Raw genomic sequence first — 21,763 nt, forward strand, 5'->3', positions numbered from 1 at the left:
GATTTAAATAAATTAGGGCGGTCACAATTGGGGTCAGGAGTGTCATGGAGTACTGGCAGCATTGATGTCGCAGTAACAGCCACTGTCTCCAAGGGCCTTTTCATAAACAGGATACACTATTGGGCCCTACTCGGAGACCATCAGCTCTTGCTGAGTTTGTCACCACACTCCGTCAGTTTTTCACTGATGGTAAAATGGCATAGCAATGATGGGACATCAACTTCCCAACTAACCCTCCTCTCCCAAAGCCTTCCTGCACCATTCGACCAGCCTTTCCATCCCATAAACAGCCTAGAAAATTCCAGCCATTGTAATTTTCTCAGCATTGGTTAGCATCAATAGAAATTCACTATTTCCTAATCCAGGAAATTCAGCTCTTTTTTAAATAAGTTATTTATAGTTTATGGCATATCACCAAACACATATTGACTGAACTTCACCAAATGTATAAATACAGTAATTTATTATGACTAAAATAGAAAGGGATAACTACCTGTCGATAAATAGTTTGGTTCAATAACTGGATGGTCTTTGGGGTTTGTACTCTTGAGCTTCATCCAACCCACACTTGTGGGTCTCATTGGGCCCACATGAACCTAATAAAAGAGTCAAATAAAATATTTTGAAGAATTCAAAAGATCAGCTTGAAGGTACACAGTAGGTCATTTTTTTGATAAGTCCGCTGAGGAAGTAATGATTCAATAAAATTACATAAAAGAGATTCTGTGCCTGGTAGCAAACTGACCTTCAAACATCTTTTAAAACACAATACATACCAAATTTTTGAAACACTGAAAATCAAATTAGGTGAGCTTTTATTGATAAATCACTGAGTCAAGTCCATAGACAATTTTAACCTTGTTACTATCTCTGTTAGATAATACCAGCATACTGAGAAGATTTTCCATTGGTATGGCGAGTCTTGTGTAACGGTCTAATTAGTTTTCAACAGATTACACAACATTTACTCATTGAACCATTTTGCTCCATTCTCTTCATTTCGCTTTGTGTTTGAAGCATTTCAGACTACTGGTTACCTCAGAGGATCAATGACTATGCCCCAAACCACAACAATTTCCTGTCTTTATCCAAACTTCTATTCCATGTTAACCTTAATTGATATTGCTCAAATTGACATTGATTTTAGCCTCCAGAACATTACATGTAATTCCTGCAGTTATATCTTGACTTCACCTTCTTCGTCATTTCCTGATTTTTGTAACAATTGAAATCATTCAAGTACATTAAATTACTTAGATGGGACTGACAGTTTAAAACGAAAATTCAAATAGGCCAAAAGTAACAGAGTAGAACAAAAAGGTCATATATGTTTCAGTGAGCAAAACAATACACATAGTAAACACTTTCAGCTCAAGCAATTTGCTGTCACAGTAGTGTTGCGATTTTCCTGGACTTAATCTAAAGTGATTGTTAGCTTCTGAGGGTTTACTTGTCATCCCTTTTCTTGCCCACCCTAGTCTCTACTAAACCCAGACCTGGTTTCCACAGTGAGGGCTTTTCCCTTATGATTCTTCCGCTAGCACAAGCTAGATAAATCTTCCAGTGTTGTTTCAATTTCTTCTGAGAAGATTTCGAGTGCAAGCTTCCACCCACATTCCTGCACAGTTACCTGTAGCAATAACTCAGCTTCTAGCTACTCTCCCATTCCTGGAACACTGCACTGCCTGAGAAATTCAGTGACATTTTAAAGAGGAAACTTGCAACACATTCTTACAATGGCTTACCAAGGACCCTTACCCCTCCCAAAGCCTGTTTCATGGGAGGTCACAAGGCACATATTCAGGTAGAAATCGGATTTAAAACCCTCAAGCCCCCAACTCTCTTTAATATTGAAAGTAAATGGATAGTTTAAAGCATAACTGATTGCAACCCAACATAGTCAACACCTTCTTGAGACTTTGAAAGAGAGCACTCTAAGCAAGTAAATATATATGCTGCTTTTGTTACTGCCAAGAGTGAGCACTTCTTTACAAACAACAGCTCAGATCTCCCTTTAAACTTTCACAGCCAAGTTACATTGGCCTGTTGCTGAGTAGATTTCAGAACAGGTCAAAAGATTGCATTTATTTTCACCCTAAACTAAAGATAGAGTCCCAAACACAATCTTATGTGTAATATAATTAGTTGCAGTTATCTTTTTTTTAACCACACATGAATCTATTCAATAAGGTTGTACAGCAGTTTGCCTTTTTTTTAAAACTCATGGGAAGTGGGCATCACTGGCTGGGCCAACATTAATTGCCCATCCCTAATTTCTCTGAGGAGGTGGTGGCCGGCTGCCTTCTTGAACTGTTGCAATCCGCTTAGTGTAGACACACTCACAATGCCACTACCAAGAAAGGACTTCCAGGATTTTGACCCAGCAACACTGAGGAACAGCAAAACATTGCCAACTCAGAATGGTGTAGGGGAGCTTACAGGTGATGATGTTTCATTTAGTGTCGCTGCCTTAGTGCTTCTGAATGGTAGTGGTCGTGGAATTAAAACATACTATCAAATCAGCCTGGTGAATTTCTTCAATGCACCTTGTAGATGGTACATACTGTTGCAACTGAGCACGGGTAGTGGAGGGAATGAATGTTTATGGATACCGTGCCAATTAAGCAGGGTGCATTGTCCTGGATGGTGTCAAACTTCTCAAGTGTTGTTGGAGCTCTACTCATCCCAGACAAGTGGGGAGGATTCCAACATACTCTTGGCTCACATCTTGTAAAAGATGCACAGGCTTTGGGGAGTCAGGAGTGAGTTACCCGCTCCAGGATTCCAAGCTTCTGACCTGCTCTTGTACCTCTGTATTTATGTGGCTAGTCATATCAGTTTTTGGTCAATGCTAACCCCGAGAATACAGGCCAGGCCATTCAGGAGAGATGTTAGGAAGCATTTCTACACTCAGAGTAGTAGATGTTTGGAACTCTAGTCCATAAATGCCAGTCCATGCTAGATGAGTTGTTAATTTTAAATCTGAGATAGATAATTTTTTTAAGCAAAGTTATTAATGGATGTGGGATTAAAGGAGGTAGATTGAGTTAGGTCACAGATCAGCCATGATCTTATTGAATGTTGGAGCGAGCTTAAGGGGCTGAATGGCATACTCATGTTCCTATGTTCCCTATGATTGGAGAGTCACCACATCCGATCCAAGTCACAAAAGAAAATATAAGGTTCTGATCATAATGTACATCACTACTTCTTAACTTACAATTTGCTCACTTACAATCCTTCTAAAACATTTCTAGGATAATAAACAGATCATGCACATAGCTTAATATCTTTCCAACTCCACTTAGAAAAGTACTTAGAAATAAGTGTGCATGAGTATCAAGTTGAAAAACTTCCTTCACTTGCTCTTTCTAATCTCTGCCAGACACTTAACATTATCAACTTTATTAGAACTTGCAGAATTACTGAAATAAACGTGCACCATCACTTTAGACTTGGAATTCAACACATTAAATAACATTTTCAAATTAAGTTAAAATAAACCAGTCAATTGAATTATTACATAAACAAACATTTCCAAAGTTTTAATGTGGATAGCAAGAAAGATCTGTTAACAGTTTAAGAATAACTAAATACGCACTAGGGAAAAGAAAAGACCATTTCACCATGGAACAGATATTCACACAATTTTCCTCTTGGAAAAATTTAATAATTCAATAATAAAAATATGTACCCATCACTCCTATCAATATCAAACTAAAAACATAAATTCAGTAATCATCCAAAGAATATCATCTCGACTTCCTTCTAAATACTTCTAGTTGTGTTTGAAAAAATAAGTTTTAATACTACTTTTAAACTTGTATATAAAAAGTGCTTTGTATACTTTCTCTAAAGTTAGAGTGCATGAAGTTCTTATATTGATTTATGCAAGACATATACAATATATAACCACCTTAATAAGATAATTGAAAAGGTCATGGATATGAGAAATATATTAGTCTGTTTTATACAATAATCAGAGGCTATGATAGAAAATTTCAAGCAGTTCATGGTGGTTTTGAACTAAATTCAAATTATAGTTTTTCTTATTTTTAATTATTATTGTTGCAATTGCTAAAGGCTCAATAAACATTTGCTAACAATTATTCCAAAAATTTTAAAGTTGCACACCTAATTACGTAAAGTGATTATAATGTTGCCATGCTAAATTTCTTGATTCATAAAATGATAGTAGTTTACGAATGTAAAATACAATGTAACATTATGAATGTCAAACAAATTAAAAAGGGTCACACTTTCAATGGAAATTTACATGTGCTCACTTTAACTTGCAGCCTTTTAGTAGTTAAGAAAACACACACATTAAGAGCTCACCTGATAAGCCTCCATGTTAGGCGCAACACGTCCATGATCTATCACCTGTGATGGCAAAAAATGGAACTGAATATCAGGATGAGTTGCCCCAGGATGACTTCTGATAAACCCACCAGTTTCTAAGTGAGCAGTCGCAGCTTCACCTGAAGAAAACAGTTGCATTAAAAATTACTTCATTCAGTAACAAAAACAGGCTGTTATACGAGTACAGAAATTGTTCAAAAAACATACACAATTAATGTTTTCAATTTGAGATTTTATATGGTTTAATTAAAGCAAATTATTATTATTATCTATTGCTTTGGTTTCAGAGCTATTATACAGCAAATACATCACTAAGACTCTTGCTGTCTTATTTGGAGATACGGTAAAATTCTTATATGCTAAAATTAGATCATTTATGCTGCAAGATAAATACGTACTAGGGATACCTGATCCAGGTTGATTCACTGACTTCAAGAAACAGCTCCTGAGTCCTAAAATTGCCCAATATCTTAAACTATTTGAAGATTTTTGTCACCCCACCCCACCCCACTCATTATTTTTGTTAAGGAGAGCTGTGTAACATTCATCTTATATTTGCCGTACAAGTCTCTGGGTGAAACTGAATCTCTATTTCCATCAACTTGGAGTGCAAAACTCATTTCATAAGCTTCTAAATGAAGGTTAGGATCACATACCAGTTTGAGTAACCTGAAGGTATCCTGACATCAGCCTCAAAAAGAAATACTACATTTGTGCCTGCCCCTTTGCATCTTTAAAGGGACTTTTAGCAGGTTACTTTTAGCAGACCCAGGTAAATTTCAAACATAAAACGTTTCTAAAATTTAACATAATGAGAAGTCAGGAAGAACATTCTGCCAGGATGTACTTGAAAACTTTACTTAACAACAGCCTGAAATTCTTCCCTGGGCAAAAGTGAGGACTGCAGATGCTGGAGATCAGAGTCTAGATCAGAGTGGTGCTGGAAAAGCACAGTAGGTCAAGCAGCATCCGAGGAGCAGGAAAATTGCTGGTCGGACAAAAGCCCTTCATCAGGAATTAAGGCAGGGAGCCTCTGGGGTGGAGAGATAAAAGTGTTCTGAGGCAGAAAATGAGGCGTTCTTCCTCCAGGCGTTGGGTGGTGAGGGAGTGGTGGTGGAGGAGGCCCAGGACCTGCATTTTCTCGGCAGAGTGGGAGGGGGAGTTGAAATGTTGGGCCACGGGGCGGTGGGGTTGATTGGTGCGAGTGTCCCGAAGATGTTCCCTAAAGTGCTCTGCAAGGAGTCCAGTCTCCCCAATGTAAAGGAGACCACATCAGGAGCAACGGATACAATAAATGACATTGGTGGATGTGCAGGGCCACCACCCCGGAGGCTCCCTGCCTTCATTCCTGATGAGGGGCTTTTGCCGAAACGTCGATTCTCCTGCTCCTCCAATGCTGCCTGACCTGCTGTGCTTTTCTAATCTAGACTCTGAAATTCTTCTCTGCTTATTGTTGAGAAATATACACTAGGCATCTAGCTTGACAGACTTTAAAATTAGGTTTGAGTCAAGTGGGATTCTAACTGCTCCAATGATTATTCTGTGCATCCAATTTGCTCTAGTTTAGTGGCATAAATGATATTCTATTCCATAATCTTTGCACTACTCTTCTGACTTAATTTGGTTTAATTTTCTCAATGTTTACTAACTTTGCAGTTTATTACTATGCCTCTGAAAAAAGTCCTCTTAGTAAACTCTACAATCTTAGTACAATAAAGATGCTATAGAAGTTCAAGTTGCTATTTGTCAGGTTTATCTTAAGTTTGTATACATTAAATTTCAATATTATTGTATCATTTATTTACATAACTTTCAACTTACCTTTGTTGCTCCTCAGTACATCAGAGTTAACTGCCATCCTAGTTGGATATCACCTTCAAATTTGACTTCTTCAAACTGAGATCTTAATTTAGTTACTAATTGTCAATCAGAAGTAATGAATCCTAAACCTCAAACACCAGAGTAGCCGCTCAGCAACTAGCCAACAATACAACTCTGTCAAAAGGCATTTATTGTTTATCTCTTTTCACCTTAGATGGTCATTACAATCATATCACCAATACCAGACTTATCAGGGGCCCAAATCAAAAGCCTGTACCAAGATTTGTTCACAAGGACCATCAATACATCACTGAGAAGGAAAAGGCTCTTCTGCAATATTACCAAATTACAACAATTTTCAAGATTTTAATGACTGTCAATTCGATATATCAGCCCACAATGAAACACTCCTAATCATATTACTGAGCTTCATCTAAAAGTTGAGTACAAGGTATATCGAACAATATTAAACAAAACAAAAATGCTTTTCTTAAACACAATAGAAAAGCATGCAACTCAGCATTGAAAAGATAACCTTAAATTGCATTACCAAATGAAAAATAAGTAACAGGAAATTAGAAGTTGTTGTCTAAGGGTGTGGGAAAGTGTTAATTCTCAGGAGTGCCTTAAACACTAACAGTGTGATGATATCATATAGGCTTATGGTAAAAACAGCTTGAAAGGAGGAAGACCCTCCATCGAAATCCTCATCATGTCTGAAAACAATGTTTATCAGTGTAGCTTGTTCATAGTTGCTGACATGCAATGAATTACATTCTATTTAAGGCAAGAGCCTGTTCTCATTAGATGAGCAGGTCGTTTTTGTCTGTAGCACCAAGTAGACCAAGATCGATTCTTAGCCTGAAAGGATGGTGGGAGGAAATCTGCCTTATAGTGAATAATCTTACAGAGAACACTTACAATATGGTGAACATTGGTACTGTTGGCTCATATGCCATGGTAGCAGCAATGTGGATTCCATTCAGCTGCTTCTGATAACACTGGCAGCAATACAGGTCAGTAGATTCATCAGACATAACTTTAAAAAGGCTGCTTGTGCAGACAGCAGATGCAAGAGAAATACAAGAACCTGACAGAAGAAAACTTTGTGGCAAGATTCAACAAGGCAGAATCTACAATCAGTAGTATAACCATTTCAGATCAGGTAAGAAAGATCCAGCAGCGGGACAGAATTTGAAACTCTTGTAGGAGCAGTCCCAAGTTGGTGTTGGTGTTCAGTCAGAGAGCAAACAGACAATGGAAACTGTGACAGCAAAGTTAAATCCCAAGAAGGCATGGGAAAACTTTAAAACTGGCACAGATTTACAGGCTAGAAAATTGAAATTAAGTGAAGAACTTAACAGCTCATTTAAAGTGTTACTACATAATAACAAGTGAGCACCATGAGGCACCACTACAGTTGAAGGAAATCAAGAGAAGGAGTAAGACTGTTATCTGGGCCTTCCTCACAGTTCTTTGTAACAATGGCGATCACATTAGTGTAACTTGCATTGCATATACTTGCTAACATGTAATAAACTCCGTTTTGTTTAAGACAAAAATCTCTTCCTGTAGACTATCAAATGGCTTTCTTCTATCACACTGGATAACAGTCCAAAATAGATCCTTACCTTCAATTCCACCTTGTAGCGAACAATAGCACAGAGAGTATTTATAACATGATGAATAGTAGAATGGATTCCTGATACAACAACAGAGTCAGTTTCTGATTAGAATGTTAAATTTTATCTAATGCAGAAAGATTTTCAATCAAATGTCTCAGCAAAATATCTTCTGGCAAATCAGGTTTTGTGATGCTGTCAAAGTACCAAGAAAAACAGAGAAAAACACATGCTACAACTAATTTTCCTTGTCAACAACCTCACCAGACTCTCCAAGACAAACAGTAACTCTTTGCCACCACTGATAGAAAACCCGTATATCATTCTTAACTCTTCTCTCAATAGGCAAGTTGTCAGTCATCTGTAATATTAATTCAGATGAAAAAATACAGCCCAACAATTTTTGGCTAAGCTTCAAAGTTATTGGCACATAACAGAAATACAGTATGCAACACACAATGAACAAAATAATCTTTTAACATAAGATATGGTGTGAAAGCTCAGTAAATATGTTTCAGCTGACATGTCATAAATAATTTGCACATCCGTTCCCTATCTCCATCCATGAACTTATGGTTTTTTGAAGGGTGATGAATAGTGGCGGATAAACTCAGTACAACTATAATTTCTTAGTAAAAGTTTTCAGATATGAACATAAAGGCTGTCTAGAGGGAAACTATTTGCACTAATTTGGGAAACTAAGAATCAGAGAGATAGCCTAAAACTCAGAGCCACCTTTTCAAGAACAAAATTAGGAAACATTTCTTAACCCCAAGGGTAGTAGAAGTTTGTAACATCTTTTCGACAAACTAGTACTGATGCTACTTCAATTTAAAATTTAAGTTTAAGGAATTGATATATTCGTGTTATCCAAAGGTATTGGGGAACGCAGAGCAATGGCAGGGGTATGGAGTTAGGTTGCCAATAATCCACAATGTCACTCTACTTCTGCTATAGTTGTGTCGGCAGTACAAACTAATGTCCATATTTTGCTAACATTGAGATGGATAGTACCAAAAAAAACCCAGAATGACCTGCTGGTATGGTAATTCTGATAATGAAAACTTTTAAATGAAAATTTAAAGGTGGCTCATGAAGTTTTCAAATTATGAAGTTGTGACTATTTTCTTTGATGGATTGCTCCATTCCGGGATTACTGTTGGGACATTGAATGATAAAACAATTTCAAATGGTCAACTGACCTACTCATGCTCTTATGAGCCTAATGTATTAATGTTTATTTCAAGGTCCAATCACTGGAAGGTAACAAAATTCTACCTGTGAATTTCCAAAGCCATTCCAGGCCAATCTTGATCATCTTGAATGATTTCTGAGATTGGTATAGAGTAATAGGTTCAGTACATTGTTGCTGTACATACAATTCCAGATGGTCTTGCAGATTCTGGCCAACACCTAGGAATAAGACAGTTACAACAATCATCAGAGCATAAACTGGATTAAATTAACTAAATTAATACTTTGTTTCTTTCTGAATACTTAAATTATTACCAGGAAGGTGGCAAACAATAGGAATTCCCAATTCTTTGAGGTCATCTGCGTTACCAATGCCAGACAACATAAGAAGCTGGGGTGAGTTTATTGAACCTCCACTTAGGATTACGTCTTTTGTGGCATAGACCTACAAAGATAAACATAAACTAATCAATTATTACCAGAATTCTGGTTTCACAACACTACTTTACCTAAACAGAAAGTGCTGGAGAAAACTTAGCAAGTCTGGCAGCATCTGTAAAACGAAACACAGTTAATGCTTTGAATTCAATGATCCTTCGTCAGAACTGAAAAATAGTTGGGAAATGGTGGCACTTATGCCGATGGTGGTGTTGGTGGCGTGCGGTGGGTTCGGGGGCAGCTGTGGTGAATGGAGAATGAAATCAGTTGACTGTGCTGGGAGCAATCCATACAAAACACGACTGAGGAACATGGGGTAGGTAACAAACATGGAGAAAATTGTTTTGATGTTGTGCAACTATGACAAATAGTCTGGTGCAGCCTTGGACAGCAAGTCCAAAGCAGAGAATCCGCCTAGCCGGCATATTCCTGATACAATGGGCAATTTAGCATGTCCAATCCACCCAATCTCCACATCTTTGTGACTGTGGGAGGAAACTGGAGCACCCAGAAGAAATCCACGCAGACGTGGAGAGAATGTAGAAACTCCACACAGACATTGCCCAAGGCTGGAATCGAACCTGGTGCTAACCACTGAGCCACTGTGCCACTGCGCCCCCACTCACTCCAATCTCTCTTAAAACCTAAAGCTTGATTAGCAATAACCGTTAACAAAAAAATGGTTTAAATCTGACCCTGATTAGTTATAAGACCTGGCTTTGTTTTTCTGTTAAGTTGAAATCACACTGAGATATTAAATATATTCTTGAAACGTGGGCTGGATTTTAACAACAGTTCAGAGATCTTACCAAAGCAATCCTCCTAACCACCACCTTAAATAATTTACTATTATCAGATTGGAGGTAGACTTTCAACACACATTTCAGGTGTTCAGGCTTAAGTTAAAAAAATTTAAAACTATGGTGTTGTTCAATCAGCATGTAAAATGGATCATTGAGGATAGGGGTGACAGGTGAATGCAAGTTGATGCAAGTAAGGACTTGGGAAGCAGGTTTTTGGGTCACCTTAAATTTACAGAGGTTAAAATAAGGGAAGTTGGCCAGGAATACATTGTTATAGTTATGCCTATGGGGGCAACAAATGTACATGAGGGTTTTATCAGAAAATGAGATCAGGGAATCGTGGAGTTGAGCGATTTTTTTTGTTAAGAGTTGGAAATCAACAGTTTTAGTGATGATGCAGATTATATGATTGGTAATACTGTTTGGAATCATATATGACACCAACATGACAAATAGTCTGGTGCAGCCTTGGACATTGAATCCAAAGCAGAGAACAAAGTTTGTGGTGATGACTGAAGATAATCACTTTATTTAAACAGAGCAGCAATTTATGATGATTGGTCAAGAGAGTTGGCAGTGAAGTAGAGTTGAGTGTCTTCAGTGCACACATGGAAACTGACAACTTGTTCTTGAATGATAATACAAACAAACAGTATACTGATGAGAAATCAGCAGAGGATAACGACAGATCCTCATGGAATGGTGGGAGAGCAGGAAGATTTGAAGGAAGGCTGAAGATAGAGAACAGTTAACAATTATTAGGTAATATGACAACAAACACACCCTGCATAAAGAAGTTTATTCTAAATTCCCTCTAGTTACATTAATAACACATAATTTAGGCTCACACAAATAGAATTTTTTTCTATGTCTAAGGGTGATGATTTAGAACTAGATGTTCCTCAAGGCATGTTTTTCAGTATCAAATGAACATGGAGTATCCACTCCAACCAGGTGGTCACACACAGGCTCAAATTTAAGCTTTGAGCCTCAGTAACATTATCAAAGCAGGCTCCTATCATTTATCATTTCTCCATGGACAGAATGCCTGCCTCTTCCACGTGACTCATTATCTGGGTGGCAGCTGCTTGCTCGGCTGCACTCAAGCAAACCCAAGCAAAGGAGGCTTGACATCTTTGTCTAGGCCAGCCCAATGTTTCTTAATCAGGTGTTTCTGCTAAGGAATGACGCAATATCTGTGGCGGATTGTCAATTGTTGGGGGAAAAAAAAGAACATCTGGTTCACTAATGTCCTTGAAGGATGGAAATTGCCATCTTTAAGGGCCCTTTAGTGGTGCAGTGGTAGTGTCCATACTCTGGACTGAGAGGCCTAGGTTCAAGTTCCACCTGCTCCAGAAGTGTGTAGTAACATTTCTGAACTGGTTGATTAGGAAAAATAGGTTAAAAAAAAGCATGTATCTGTGGCTGCTGCAGATGCCAGAATAAAATCATGACCCAATATTGAGTTGATTTTTGCTGAGGCATTCTTTGGCATTAAACATTGATCTCTGAAATTGCTTCATACTACACCTGTCTATATCATAAAATGGACACAATAAGATTAACTTTCTAACATTTTTAACTTTAAAGTGTTGAATATGCATGAAAAGGCAGGTGCAAAAATATGTTTGGACAAGTTGAATTCCAAAGAAAATTGAGGATGGGAGGCAATGTGAATACTGCAGTATTTGTGTGTCAAAGTGATTCAGCCATTAACATGAGGAGGACACAGAGAGGCTGCAAAGAGATGTTGGCTGGTTAAGTGAGTGAGTGGGCAACAAGGTGTCATCTAGATTCTAATGTGAGGAAGTGTGAGAGACGATTCACTTTGGTTGTAAGAATAAAAAAAGTAGTCTCGGGGTTGTGAACAGGTTCCATTCTGGAATCCATTTGGAAGTCGATTTGTGCACAAATCAGAACACAATGCAGGACAAAGCAAAGCAGCTATTTGTAAGTACAGGAAACATTTGTATGTTGGGTCTTTGAAGTTACACTCATGTATAGGATCACATTCATAAGTTGGACATTCATCAATCGGACACAGCCTGTATCTTTTAAAAGCTCTGAAACTTTAACTTTTTTTTATTCACTCGTGGCATGTGGACATCACTGATGGGATAGCATTCATTGTCTGTCTATTGTTGCCCTTGCAAAGGAGAAGGTGAACTGTATATCAACCCAATCATTAACAACAGATAAGTAAGCTCTTTGGCATTGCAGCAGTGAACTAGGATACCTGGGTTCAAATTAGACCTGCTCCATTGGTATAAAATAAAATCTCAGAACAGGATGATTAAAACATATCCAACAACAGATAAATGGGAAATTTAAAAATTATGGCTGAGATTAGGTGCTGACTGCACAAGGTATGAGACGACATTTTCATCAGAGGCTAGTCCTTCCCACAATCACCCAATCCCAGCACAGATTAACCTCCAAGTATTCACGGAGCCTTGCCAACAAAATCCTGTCTAGCCAGAATCAGAGGTCAGCAGCAACTGTGAGTGGAAAGCTTGACTGGCCTCTCTCTACAAGAATCTCAGGGAGTCTCTCTCCCACTGCAACTCCCAGGTCATTTCCTCTGCCCCGAAGCTCTTCAACCATGTCCTGAAACAAACTCGCAACAACTTCCTCATTTCTCCTTCCCCCACATCATCCTAGTTTCAAACCTCCAGCTCAGCACTGTCCCTTGTCTTGTCCGGACTTGTCTGACCTGCCTAGCTCCTTTTCCACCTATCCACTCCACCCTCTCCTCCCTGACCTATTGCCTTCATCTCCTCCCCCACTGGCCTGTTGTGCTCTGTGCTGCTCTCTCCCCACCCCCACCCTCCTCTAGCTTATCTCTCCACGCTTCAGGCTCGCTGCCTTTATTCCTGATGAAGGACTTTTGCCCGAAACGTCGATTTTGAAGCTCCTCAGATGCTGCCTGAACTGCTGTGCTCTTCCAGCACCACTAATCCAGAGTCCAGGCAACACAGACATGAAGAGTTGTACTCGTGAAAAGATGAGTGTGCCTTTTTAGGATATCATGAGGCCACACTCACAGCTAGATATGTCGTCAGAATCGGGGATGGAGTAATTTTCAACAGCCACACCCCTTCCCCTCAGCAAAATCTTCAACTTCTCCCAGATTTAGGCAAAGAGGACCCCTTTCCACAACATGACACACAGGTGTCTCTATCAGGAAAGCAGTAACTCTTCTTGCCTGCTGGTACAGTAGGTAATTAAACCAGTGGGCGAGGCTCTTAAGTGGCCTTTAATTTATCACTGAAAGATTGTTATTTGTTGCAGATCAGGGATGTCTCCCATAGATTTTCCTGCCTAGAACTTCATAGCTGAGGCAGCAGCAGCTGTCTCACCAGTACTAACACAGCCATCACTTGCCTTTCTTGCTATTTCTTGCCAGAGGAAAATCCCACCCAATGCAAATTAAGCAAAAATAATTTTCTATTAGCAATTCCAAGAAAAAGCAATACATCAGCACCATTCTCTATATCTGAACAAATAAGGAATTTCCATAAACATATTTGTGATCTACATGTAGTTTGGAAAGCAAAGTGTTACACGGTCATCACAAAACAATGACTCTTTGTTCATAAATTGGAAGAAACTCAAAAACAAATGGAACACTACAACAATGCTACTTTGTGCTTTCACTAGTACTAAAGTCTGTGATAACGTATCATCTGTTCCAAGAGGGCATGTAGTGATAGATTAATAGTGAACAAACCCCTAAAACTATTTTATCTTCCTATATTTTAGATCTTGGCACATTTTAAAAGAAAGTAAATTGAAGGGGATATCAGAAGTAGTTGATGTAAAAAATAACTTGAGTGCTACTTCAGTGTACAGTGTGAAGTCAGGAGCTAGTTGATGAGGGGAACTATAACTTAACTGAAATAAATACGCAAATTTAAATAACACAACAAAGAAGACAAAGGGGTAATGTGACATGATTGCAGCATATCGGAGTTATTAGATGCCATATCAGTCCATGGCAACTGTACTGCAGATAAATGTTTGCAGCTGAAGGAGCTTCAACTCAAATAGTTTGAGCTGTGGGCTAAACTTCATTCATTGCGTTGCATCAGGAAGGGGCAAGTTACCTGGTCTTATTGTTCCATAAGGCCGTCATATCACTTTAGGTTAGCTTTGTTTGATTTTGTCAGTGGCTAGAGACAGGAGGTTGTGACTGTGAGTCAGGCAGTAAAGGGGGCCACAAAGTTGGGAGTAAGGAGTCTCAGTCCTTGCAATTGTCCAACAGATTCAACGTCCTTGCAGCTTACATAGACAAAAGCGAAGGTTATAGTGTGGATGAGCTTGCAGATCATGGTATGGTGATGCAGAAAGCTAATCAAACAGAGATGTTAAAAGGAATGTGATGGAAACTATTCTCAGCACTTAACAGCGAGAACCTAAAAGATGACTATGTTGCCTGTCCAGTGGAAAGGTTCAGGATATTTGTGCAGGATATGTTAGGACACTGTATGGGAGGGGGAGAATCCAGTTGTCATTGTCAAGTTGTTACAATATCATGGGTAAGACTAGGAAGGAGGTTCATGCAATGACAATATGAAGAGCAAGGATCTAAATGCAAAGGCAGAACCTTAAACTCAATAATGTCTGAATTAATGCTGTGTTAAGAAGGTTTATGATTCAGGTTTCATGATTTAAAGTTATTATTTAGAAACTTAGGCTCTAAACCATGTTTGGTTTAGGTTTGATTTGATTTGTCTAGATTGAGAGAGTTAGGGGTCATCGTTTTGGTTTCAGTTTTGAATTCAGAGAGTGATTCCAAATTGTCTGGAAATCTGAGCTGAAAAATGTGTTGCTGGAAAAGCGCAGCAGGTCAGGCAGTATCAAAGGAGAAGGAGAATCGACATTTCGGGCATAAGCCCTTCTTCAGGAATGAGGAAGGTGTGCCAAGCAGGGAGGAGGGACTTGGAGGAGGGGCGTTGGGAACGCGATAGGTGGAAGGAGGTTAAGGTGAGGGTGATAGGCCGGAGAGGGGGTAGGGGTGGAGAGTCGGGAAGAAGATTGCAGGTCAAGAAGGCGGTGCTGAGTCTGAGAGTTGGAACTGAGAAAAGGTGGGGGGAGGGGAAATGAGGATACTGGAGAAATCTGCCTTCAACCCTGTGGTTGGAGGGTTCCTAGGTGGAAGATGAGGCGTTCTTCCTCCAGGCGTCATGTTGCCCTGGTCTGGCAATGGAGGAGGCCAAGGACTGCATGTCCTTGGCGGAGTGGGAGGGGGAGTTAAAGTGTTCAGCCACAGGCCGGTTGGGTTGGTTGGTGCGGGTATCCCAGAGGTGTTCTCTGAAATGTTCCACAAGTAGGAGGCCTGTCTCCCCAATGTCTGAAAATCTGTTTATATACCTTTAAATGAAGCTTTTCAATCTACAGAGGTGAATAGTTGAGTGCAGTGTGAACAATGGTAAAAGAGAGAAAAAATGTGGGTTTAGAAAGACAGAAATAACCAGAAGGTCATCGAGTATTTAAATTTCTTTCAGAGAGAGAAGTAGGTCATACAGAAAAAAAAGGCCTATAATAGCAGCAATGCACTTCAGCAGTGTTCAAAACAGGCAGAGAAGAAGAAAATAAGTTCTGTGCAGATTAATGTCAGTAACAGAAATCTCCAGAAACAGAAGGCTGTGGAAGCAGAGTTCAGGCAACTCTTTTTATGAAATCAGTAAACAGCGTTACTGGATTGATTAAGGGTTTCAGGAAGAGTCAGAATTTTTTTTAAATACATAAGTTCACCAAACAGAAAGCAATTACAGACATACTCATTGAAAGTTAATTTTAAAATGGAAACAGGGAGATGCTTCATTGAGCATCTGCTGGATTATTCTTTGGGAGCAAAAAGGTTGAATCTCCACCTCTAATATGTGTAATAAGACTATTTCAAATATTTTTGCACAATGTGAAAGAGTTCTTTTTTTTAATAACCTTTTTTTTGTTAGAAGTACATTTTGTTAGAAGCCTCTTGTGAACATGTTCAGTAACTGAGTACAATGGTACAAACAAATTACCAAAATAAAACTTATGGTCTATCAAACCCGGCTTCAGTTTTGGAGGAGAAAGTGAGGACTGCAGATGCTGGAGATCAGAGCTGAAAATGTGTTGCTGGAAAAGCGCAGCAGGTCAGGCAGCATCCAAGGAACAGGAGAATCGACGTTTCGGGCATAAGACCTTCTTCAGGAATGAGGAAAGTGTGTCAAGCAGGCTAAGATAAAAGGTAAGGAGGAGGGACTTGGGGGAGGGGCGTTGGAATTGCGATAGGTGGAAAGTGCTATGGTCTGGCGATGGAGGAGTCCAAGGACCTGTATGTCCTTGGTGGAGTGGGAGGGGGAGTTGAAGTGTTGAGCCACGGGGTGGTTGGGTTGGTTGGTCCGGGTGTCCCAGAGGTGTTCTCTGAAACGTTCCGCAAGTAGGCGGCCTGTCTCCCCAATAAAGAGGAGGCCACATCGGGTGCAGTGGATGCAATAGATGATGTGTGTGGACGTGCAGGTGAATTTGTGGCAGATATGGAAGTGTCCCTTGGGGCCTTGGAGGGAAGTAAGGGGGGAGGTGTGGGTGCAAGTTTTGCATTTCTTGCGGTTGCAGGGGAAGGTGCCGGGAGTGGAGGTTGGGTTGGTGGGGGGTGTGGACCTGACGAGAGAGTCACGGAGGGAGTGGTCTTTTCGGAACGCTGATAGGGAAGGGGAGGGAAATATATCCCTGGTGGTGGGGTCCGTTTGGAGGGAGTTTTGGATCTGACTTCACTGTATTATCACTAACTGGAACCATAACAAAGTGGAGCTCATCTGAGATTGAAATTTGAATTTAGGAGGGATTTGTCAATCTTTAAGAATGAGTAAGTGGAAGTACTGAGCAAAAAAAAAACTGGAGAACTGTTGTGAAGTATGTCCCACAGACTGAAATTTTGGAATGGCATTGACTGTTGTTTCTGGGAGTGGATAAGAGAGGAGAAAGACAAAGAGTGTAATAAAAAAGGGAAACACAATTAAAAATAGCTGTCTCCAAAACAGTTCAGGCAGAAAAGACAAAAGTCCTGAGTGTCATTTTAAGAAATAAATGATCTGCATTTGCAGTTGCTTAAGGGATTCAGGAAGACAATTAACTAAAGAAATAGTTAACGACAGTGAATGCAGGAGTTTGCCCAATCAATTTGATTAGGAACTTTAAAGTTGAAAAAGGATGACCCTTCACTCAGGTTTGTATATCTGTAAGGTTGTGTGAAAAGAGTTGAATCCTTGCTTCTGAATCTTGTAATAGGATTGTTTCAACCAGCTCTTATATAGCATAAAAGAGTTCATTTCTTTCCTTGTATGTGTAGAAAACTTGGATATTCTTTTTTAAAAAAAATACATTACTAGTCTCTTGTGAATATGTTGAGTAACTGACCGTTATCGTAAACAGATTCCGAAAGTAAAGCTTATGGTTCAGGTTTCCCTCTGGAATCTGATTTGACCAGTATTATTGTCAAGTGGGATATTAACACCTGAGCCACATGCACATTGAGATGGGGTACAGAAGGTTAGTGAATAAAGTGCATTACTCAAAGACAGATGTGGGAGAAGTAGGTTCCAATTTGTGAGATACTGGCACCGCAGCCTTGGAAAGATGGAGCTGTTCTGTTGGAATGGACTTCAGTTGAACTTGCTGGAGGTAATGTACTCATGAATGATATAGGTAGGGAAGTAGAGAGGGCTTTAACTAATCAGGAAGAGTAAGGAATTATTGAGGGGAAGACTGTGCAAATTAAATGCAAGACTATAGATAAAAGTAGCAGTAAATGTAAAGATAAACAGAGGATGTTAGGAAGAGCCAATGACTGCAACCATAAGAGCATGTCAGCAAAGAGGACCAGAGGTAACAAAAACCTGAATTAAGGACTCTGTATCTGAACATCAATGGTATGCACAATAATTCATATGAATTGAGAGCTGAAATAGAAATTAATTTGTACACACTCATGCTTATTAGAGATATAGCTACACAGGAACCAAAGCTGAGACATGAATATCTAAGGGTACCTAACAATCAGGAAGCTGGGTAAAGGTGCCGGGGTAGCTTTGTTAATTAGGTGTACCCTTGAAAATATGACACAAGTTCGAAATGCAGAAAATGTTTGGACGGAACTAAGAGGCAGAAAGTGAGGATCTGAAACCTGAATACAGGCTGAGGTAACTAGTTGTCAGGAACAACCATTTAACAGATGCTCTTAATAACTTAGGCAGCAATAAAAGGGCTTCTAGGCTGCAAATTGATAATTCTGCTAAAGCTGCATAAAATGGCTTTTGTTACTAATTGCTAATTCTGCTAGAGCTGCATAATTGACTAACCACAGTCTGCTTCAATAAAGAATAGCAGACAATGCTCCCTTTACAGCATAGAAATAAGTGGACTAGATAAAACTGTAAGTAATCTAATCTAATCTAATCTAAAAATGTAAGTAATCTAATTACTGGCCAGCCTAACTGACCTTCAGATGCAGGCGCAATGGCTCGGTTAGTGAGATAATGCTGGCCTCAGTGTTGGAAAACAAAATTGGTTCCCAGGAAATATCACTGGACCAAGTAACTGTCAAATAAAGCAGTATTGCGTATTGATTGGTAATTGGTTGAATGTACTGTGCGGTCATAGCCTGTACCCTTCTTTAAGGAAAGTATAAAAATGTCTTTGTTTTAAGCCATGCATGCAGTTCCTCCGAGGAATACGGATATAGACAACCTCTGTGTTTCGAGATGCTCTGTACCTGGCCATATGAAGAAATAAAGAATGAAACCTTAAAGAACCAGACTGATTGTGAGTGCTTATTGACCAATCACAGAACAGAGACACCCGTACTAGCTACCGCCCCCTCCCCGCACCCCTAGGTCCAGACAGAGTCATAGTGATAGAGTTGTACAGCATGGAAACAGACCCTTCGGTCCAACCCGTCCATGCCAACCAGATACCCCAACCCAATCTAGTCCCACCTGCCAGCACCCGGCCCATATCCCTCCAAACCCTTCCTATTCATATACCCATCCAAATGCCTCTTAAATGTTGCAATTCTAGCAGCCTCCATCCTGCATCCTCTGGCAGCTCATTCCATACCCGTACCACCCTCTGTGTGAAAATGTTGCCTCTTACGTCTCTTTTATGTCTTTCCCCTCTCACCCTAAACCTATGCCCTCTAGTTCTTGACGCCCCCACCCCAGGGAAAAGACTTTGCCTATTACCCTATCCATGCCCCTCATAATTCTGCAAACCTCAGCCTCCAATGCTCCGATGCTTCAAAAGAAGCAGAAAACTTTGATGTGAGTTGTTTATAGTTCACCAAGCATCAATGAAAATACAAAGCACAGTATGAATTAATTAGCCAGAAGTGAACCTAACAGTGGTAATACAGCAATCGTGAAGGATTTCAATAGACTACGGTAAATAGGTAATACTATTTAGTACAATTGTTGCAAAGTACAAACTCTTCGAATATATGCAAGATATTTTTCTCAGAGCAGCATGCAGAGGAACAAAAGGAGAACAGGCTATTTCAGACATAGAACTGTGAAGCCATCAAGGGTTCTATTCGATGAAGAAGAAAACTTCTAATGTTGTTTAAAAAATGGCAAGCATGTGGATTGGAAAGATTTTCTGCAAAAGACCAAGTTAAAAATCACACAACACCAGGTTATAGCCCAACAGGTTTATTTGGAAGTGCTTGCTTTTGGAGCGGTGCTCCTTCATCAGGTAGCTGTGGAGCAGGATCATAAGACACACAATTTATAGCAAAAGATCTCAGTGTCATGCAACTGAAACAATTTATTGAATAAACCTAGGTTGCTGTTAAGTTTTTCATCTTTTAGAATGGGTTGCAGGTTTCGGTTCATCAATACGTAAATCCCAGAACTTCTTTCCAGTCATATTCTCAAGATAACTTAAAATTTTATTTAAAAAAGATGACATCTTAGCTCAGACAATGTATTGAAAGTGTGAGGTTAGAGTCCGTCTGTATCCCAATCTTGAGCCCAACTGGTTCTATATCCAAAGTAGGAATTTATAAAATGTTACATGGATTGACTGCCTATAGATTGTGTGCTTTTTAAACAAAATAGAATGGATCTGCAATTACAATTCCGCAAATACAAATTCACCCCACAGACTTATATGTGTGTGTGTGCACAGCGGTCAGGGACATTTGACCTCGAACCCTCGGGTAACCATCCTCCAAGGCGGACTTCAGGATATGCAACAACGCAGAGTGGCCGAGCAGATGCTGATACCCACGTTCAGTACCCATGAAGATGGACTCAACCGGCACCTGAGGTTCATGGCACACTACAGGTGACCTCACTACACTACACTCTCTCACACACACACAAGCACACATACACACGCACTCCTACATACTCTCACACTCACGCAGACTCTCTCTCATACACATGCTCTCTCTCAGACACACACACATACACCTCCTACACTCTCACCAGGCACACAACCTCTCACAGGCTTATACTCCATCACACTCAGGCATACACTCTACCAAGCATGCACACACGCAAACGCACACTCTCGCCCAGATACACACATGCACACTCAATCCCTCTCTCCCCCTCACATGCACGCACGCACACACACACACATACACATACACATATAAGTCTCTGTGTTGAATGTGCATTTGCAGAATTGTAATTGCAGATACATTCTATTTTGTCCAAAAAGCACACAGTTTGCGGGCAGTCAATGCAAACAGTCTACCCATGTAACATTTTAACCTCACACCTTCATTACATTGTCTGAATTGAAATGTCACTTTTACTTAATAAAACCTTAAGTTATCTCGAGAATGTAGCTTAGGTTAGATTAGATTAGATTCCCCAGAGTGTGGATACAGGCCCTTCGGCCTAACCAGTCCACACTGACCCTTTGAAGAGGAACTCATCAGAGTCCCTGACTAATGCACCTAACACTATGGGCAATTCAACATGGCCAATTCACCTGACCTTCACATCTTTGGACTGTGGGAGGAAACCGCAGACACAGGGAGAATGTGCAAACTCCACACAGACAGTCGCCCGAGGCTGGAATCGAAGCTGGGACCTTGGCGCTGTGAGGCAGCCGTGCTAACCACTGAGCCACCATGCCATGTGACTGGAAAGAAGTTCTGGAATTTACATATTAATGAACCGAAACCTGCAATCCATTCTAAAAGGTGAAAGATTTAACAACAACCTAGGTTTGTTCAATATATCATTTTAGTTGCATGACACTGAGATCTTTTGCTAAATGTTCTCTGCCTTATGATCCTGCTCCACAGCTACCTGATGAAGGAACAGTGCTCTGAAAGCTAGTATTTCAAAATAAACCTGTTGGAATATAACCTGGTGTTGTGTGATTTTTAACTGTGTCCACCCAGTCCAACACTGGCACCTCCACATCATGGCAAAAGACAAGAGATTTTTTTTTTTAAAAAGAGTACATTTAATATAGCAATAACTTAGCACAAAACATAAAAACTGACTTTAAAAACGTCTA

The 21,763-nt window shown here is 39.8% G+C and overlaps 1 protein-coding gene across 5 annotated transcripts in view; it reads right to left on the bottom strand.

The window, feature by feature from the left end:
* chdh (choline dehydrogenase) overlaps positions 1-21,763 on the bottom strand; it is an 86,240-nt gene that overhangs the window by 825 nt on the left and 63,652 nt on the right. For all 5 annotated transcript variants that reach the window (XM_043708073.1, XM_043708071.1, XM_043708072.1 and 2 more), the window contains 4 exons: positions 9,315-9,444; positions 9,084-9,218; positions 4,339-4,481; positions 494-596 (listed from right to left, as the gene is read on the bottom strand). In XM_043708073.1, coding sequence (XP_043564008.1) covers positions 494-596; positions 4,339-4,481; positions 9,084-9,218; positions 9,315-9,444 — 511 coding nt within the window. The remainder of the gene's footprint in view (positions 1-493; positions 597-4,338; positions 4,482-9,083; positions 9,219-9,314; positions 9,445-21,763) is intronic.

This window comes from Chiloscyllium plagiosum, chromosome 18, assembly GCF_004010195.1.
Source record: "Chiloscyllium plagiosum isolate BGI_BamShark_2017 chromosome 18, ASM401019v2, whole genome shotgun sequence".
Lineage (NCBI taxonomy): Eukaryota > Metazoa > Chordata > Chondrichthyes > Orectolobiformes > Hemiscylliidae > Chiloscyllium > Chiloscyllium plagiosum.